Below are 5,696 nucleotides of genomic sequence, written 5' to 3' on the forward strand. Positions count from 1 at the left end.
ATACATAGATATAATATAAAATGTTTTGATAAATGTGCAAGTGGGTAGACTTGACGTAATACTATCAATATCATAAGTTTGTTTTGTAAAGGGCATCGTGTTTTGATGTGGCAAACATTTCTGGACACCTACACACCTCACAGTGGAATGTTTAAGTGTATTTTAAAAGTGAGACTGAATTCAAAGTTTATTAATCATTCTGGGTGCGGGCCTACCAATGTTCGTCCTCGACCATCGTGTTGCATATACTGACAGTGCGTGTATACATTTTACTTTTTGCCCCTCCCCCATTGACGGGCGATGTGACTTGGTTCGTGATAGCAGCATATATCCCTGTGATATGCCTTATCGTGACCTGAATGCGCAAACACACTCCAGAAGAGCAAATACTCCTAGATCCACTCGATGATGTAAATCAGCATGCCGAAATATGACCATAAATGGTAATGATTTTTGTAGGAGCATGCCATGAGCAGGTGGTTTTCCGTTAAATAGAGGTGAACCCACCAGACACGCCCTCACTCATCGCCAGATCAGTCCAAGCAGCGAAACCAGCTCAGCTCGTCGACGGCACGGATCTTCGTCGATCACCCCGAACTTCTCAGTATCTTCTGTCAAGGTAGGCTCGACAGTTTGCGCTATAGCTCAGCTTCATCATGTGAAGTGTGCAAAACCTCTTTGGAGAGGCTCATAACTAGTGAGAAGTCGTTCAAATCCCGTTGAGTGGTTTTTCTTTTCCAAAAAAGTTTTTTTTTTATTATTTTCTTTTAAATGTTACAATCAACGCTTTAGCATTCGATAGTAATTTACTCGTTTCCTTGTTTCCGCCTGACTCGACACACTTGTAAAAGGAAAATTCCAGGAAAAGCCAGACCATTTCTGAATTCCGTGTGGTTGACTTTACCACCAGATAACCAGGATGCGGGTGATAATCCTTCACAGGACAATGCATCAAGGACATTATCATGTGACACATATCTGCAAGCCACATCATTAGGCCAAGTGAGGAAATTCACTACGAATTCGGTCACAAACTGTATTTTATTGTGACTACATTGATATATTTTTAACCTTATAATACGTTGCTGAATTTTTATTGTAATCATAATTGTCAATTATTATGCTTTATCATACAGCCCAAGTTCAAGCAAGAAACCAAAATCGAAAGGATAATGCAGAAAGATTTACTCGTTTGACTTAATTGACATGGACAGAATAAAGTATATTAGGATTTCAATTTACAATGTATCTTTATCGTATCTGCTCACAGGAATAACCTAAGTCAAACAACCCATCATGTGTGACGACGATGTTGCCGCCCTGGTCATCGACAACGGATCCGGTATGGTGAAGGCCGGATTCGCCGGAGACGATGCCCCAAGGGCTGTCTTCCCATCCATCGTCGGCAGGCCCCGCCATCAGGGTGTCATGGTAGGCATGGGACAGAAGGACAGCTATGTCGGAGACGAGGCCCAGAGCAAGAGGGGTATCCTGACCCTCAAGTACCCCATCGAGCACGGTATCGTCACCAACTGGGACGACATGGAGAAGATCTGGCATCACACCTTCTACAACGAGCTCCGTGTCGCTCCCGAGGAGCACCCCGTCCTCCTCACCGAGGCTCCCCTCAACCCCAAGGCCAACAGGGAAAAGATGACCCAGGTAAGCATAGCTTGACTTTGATATTCATCGGGAGATTCAGATCGTTTTAAATGATTACTTGACCACTCCATTCATATGTTTTCAGATAAAAATTGACGGAAAATGGGAAATGTACTTCCATAGCCGCAAATTAAAAAGTTAAGAATCCAGATTCTTGGTTTAAAAAGTCGACTGCATATACATTGTTTCAATGCTGTAGTATATGATTCATGTAATATTCAATCTATTTGCACTGTTCTCTTCAGATCATGTTCGAGACCTTCAACTCACCCGCCATGTACGTAGCCATCCAGGCTGTGCTGTCCCTGTACGCCTCCGGACGTACCACTGGTATCGTGTTCGACTCTGGCGATGGTGTCTCCCACACCGTGCCCATCTACGAGGGTTACGCCCTTCCCCACGCCATCCTCCGTCTGGACTTGGCTGGTCGTGATCTCACCGACTACCTGATGAAGATCCTCACCGAGCGTGGCTACTCCTTCACCACCACCGGTAAGCACTTTTGATTTTATTCCCATTTTCCTATCGATAACTTTTCACGCAACTTAAACAGTACACCGAAGACTATCGTTATAGATAATGTCCAGCAGGCCTACATGATCCTGGTCTTCTGATCACAACCACATTTCCTTTAAAAAAAAATCCTGACAGTCAATTTCCATTTCACACAAAAAGTCATAATCTACTGATGGGTGATCATTTCATATCCCTGAATTTTAACACCCCTCCGAAGTTGATATCCCAGAAGTTCATCTGCCTGAATTTAATTTCCTTTAGTTTCATGTCCCAGTATTTGATCTCTCTAACCCAACTTAGTGTGACAAATTCTACAATGTATCTACTGTTGTGATTTCCCTTACCGACAGCCGAGCGTGAAATCGTTCGCGACATCAAGGAGAAGCTCTGCTACGTCGCTCTCGACTTCGAACAGGAGATGAGCACTGCTGCTTCCTCCTCTTCCCTGGAGAAGAGCTACGAGCTTCCCGATGGTCAGGTCATCACCATCGGCAACGAGCGATTCCGTGCTCCCGAGTCTCTCTACCAGCCATCCTTCCTTGGTATGGAGGCTGCTGGTATCCACGAGACCACATACAACAGCATCATGAAGTGCGACGTCGACATCCGTAAGGATCTGTACGCCAACACTGTCATGTCCGGAGGTTCTACCATGTTCCCAGGAATCGCCGACAGGATGCAGAAGGAGATCACTGCTCTTGCACCTCCCTCAATGAAGATCAAGATCATTGCTCCTCCCGAGAGGAAGTACTCTGTATGGATCGGAGGCTCCATCCTGGCTTCCCTCTCCACCTTCCAGCAGATGTGGATCAGCAAGCAGGAGTACGACGAGTCTGGCCCATCCATCGTCCACAGGAAGTGCTTCTAAATGTTTCGTGGTTCGTCCCGCAGTGAAAACTGGCAAACTTAAAACCAAAGACTGACAGTATTGCTGAAATACATTGGTCGCAGAGACTACACCTACTTGGACTAAGTCGACAAAGAACAACAACACCGACCAACAAAACGGATTTACAATTATCACCTGCATGAAACCCAATTTTGACGTAGAACCGGTAAATATTTTCGCAACAACGACCGTAACAACAAAACTCATAACAACCCTTACTTTACGTGGAACCATTTAGATAGGATGACTTCCAAAAATCTTTAAGTTACAGTGTATTTGGTAGAAATTCTGGGGCCACATAGAGTTTACCTCTAAATCTCCAAGTACCATGATATTTCCACTCAACGAAACAACTTTTTATCACCCCGACGCAAAAGACGTCTTCCCATAAGTTATGACTTCAGTCACTGAATTGTGAATTCGAATCGCTCTGACTAATGAAAATAATGGTATGTTACATGTTCATAGATATTTGAATATGCGTTATCCTTTGGAATCTTCCATTTGAAAAGGAACTAGCAATTTACTGCTCCTAGAGAACATAAACCAATACATTTTATTCTTTTGAATGCATTTCTATCCAGTGACCTATGCATCGACGCCAAAGCTATATGTAAAAATTGTAAAAAAAAAAAAAATTGTACATAGTTGTGAATGAGTATTAAATGCCCACTGATCGAGATTTACAACAGACTGATGAATTCTTTGTGATTAACGAGTGTGTTTCCTGTATTGCTAAGTGAAAGAGCTAAGCACATGTTTACCTTTGATAACCTTTGATAACATATATATATATATATATATATATATATATATATATATATACATATATATATATATATATATATATATATATATATATATATATATATATATATATAAACATGTTGAGAATTCACGTATTGACTCCACGAAGAAATGAAGAAATAAACTGGTAATGCATTTTTTTTGAATAAATTCATTCTTTATTGGCAAAAAAAAAAATGCATTAACAGTTTATTTATTCATATATATATATATATATATATATATACATACATACATACATACATACATGTATATATACTTAAAGAAAAAAAATCCCAGGAGACATCAAAATCAAAATACAACTTGAAGTTGATTAGAGTGCGAGCGCCGAAGTATTAATAAGCCAGTTTGGGATTAAAAGGTCAGTTGCACTGAGAGACAGGGTTTAAAATTCACTGAGACAAGCATCTGTGATGTTATCATTTATATAATCCTTATAGATGACGCTTGCCAGTACATCCACCTGACAGCAAGCCTGGTATTTGGCAATTTTAAAAGAAAAAGTTTGTTAACGCATTTAATACAAACCAATCCTGAAATGGATGCTTCCCCGAATGTTGATTGACGAACCATCCTGGTCACATGGTCGATGCAGGTTCATTCTTTCATTTTATGAATTGCTATGTTGGGCAAGCTGATGTATTATGTCGCTTTGAATAGAATGAAGTGCCTAACCAACTGAGAAAAAAAGAAAGGTTATTTGTACCCATGAGTACATGAGCTGGCTTATTTCCTTTCATGACCCAAAATGCATAATGCACACGGGTGTTTTCGAAAAGAGAGAAGAAAGATATCAGGCCTCGTATTACTGGAATAGTGAGTGACAAACAGAAAAAGAGCCTATACTGTTATAAGTGGTGTGTTATCTTAAGGAGGTTTTATACATGGAGTTCCAACTGGCTGCAATTATTCAAACAGTTGTCAGATTTCTATTGATGTACAAAAGAATTCCACATGTGCACTTGTGCCTTTGATGATCGATGTTCGACGCCGCCGTCTTGCTGAGCAATCTGAAGATTCATTTTGAACGTTGTCATAATGTTGGCCATATTTTCCTTATTTATTTATCAAATGAAATGAAGTTCCACTTATAAAGCATGTAAAACAAAAGTCAATTCCGTCCAGAAATTTGCGCAAAAGTGTAGATCAGAGCTGTATCATGTGAAAATTTTTAAAACTGTACCATCCTGGAAAGCTGGTTTTATCACTTTTCCGCTTAATTTCCACAAATGAAACTAATATGGAATAATCATCAAGTATAATTCTTTATTGATTGATATATCAGATTAGTGCCCGGGCATGCCCAGTCGAGTAATTTTCATCTTTATTTCAGCATTTTTTGTTCAATTTCTATTCGCGCATCCTCGTGTCTGTACCACCTACCTTCTATAAGAAGGGATAGCGAAAAGTAGTTACTATCGAAAAAGACATATTATCTTCCTTTGAAAGTGGCTAGTGATTATGCAATGAGACACGAGTCACTAATTGTCTTTGTATCTGCGCGGCAGATCCCGTCTGGCACATGCTTCAAATATTTTTGAGCGGCGGCTTCGAATACCCAGTAAAGGAAATAAGACGGTTGTGACTAAATTCTCTAGTACATCCTTGGTTATCTTAAGTACCTCTGATCATTTAATACCGTTCAGCTGTGTCATGCAGAGCAAACTAAAGAATCAACACTAAAAAAAAAATAATAAAATAAAATAAATGAATATATTCAGGGTGATTGGGAACAAAAGGAATCGAGAGTCGATCAGTCCCGTTCCATGTCGTGGACTTGCGCCCTCTCGTGTTGTCGATACGACACGAGATGTATCATCAC

General features: G+C 40.3%; 1 protein-coding gene across 1 annotated transcript; it reads left to right on the forward strand.

Moving 5' to 3' along the window:
• The first annotated feature begins 1,270 nt into the window (after positions 1–1,270).
• Positions 1,271–3,694, forward strand: LOC140240882 (actin CyI, cytoplasmic-like). Its single transcript, XM_072320660.1, has 3 exons — positions 1,271–1,662; positions 1,908–2,154; positions 2,529–3,694. Exons 1-3 carry the CDS (start codon positions 1,297–1,299, stop codon positions 3,044–3,046), a joined length of 1,131 nt encoding a protein of 376 aa, XP_072176761.1. The 5' UTR covers positions 1,271–1,296; the 3' UTR covers positions 3,047–3,694.
• Positions 3,695–5,696: the final 2,002 nt, after the last annotated feature.

This window comes from Diadema setosum, chromosome 17, assembly GCF_964275005.1.
Source record: "Diadema setosum chromosome 17, eeDiaSeto1, whole genome shotgun sequence".
In the NCBI taxonomy this organism is placed as follows: domain Eukaryota; kingdom Metazoa; phylum Echinodermata; class Echinoidea; order Diadematoida; family Diadematidae; genus Diadema; species Diadema setosum.

What these genes read in the sequence shown, in the direction of transcription:
- LOC140240882 (XM_072320660.1), top strand. Translation starts at nt 1,297, where the DNA reads ATGTGTGACGACGATGTTGCCGCCCTGGTCATCGACAACGGATCCGGT. An exon ending in ACAGGGAAAAGATGACCCAG is followed by an intron (nt 1,663 to 1,907) that starts GTAAGCATAGCT and finishes TGTTCTCTTCAG; the next exon opens with ATCATGTTCGAGACCTTCAA. An exon ending in CTACTCCTTCACCACCACCG is followed by an intron (nt 2,155 to 2,528) that starts GTAAGCACTTTT and finishes CCTTACCGACAG; the next exon opens with CCGAGCGTGAAATCGTTCGC.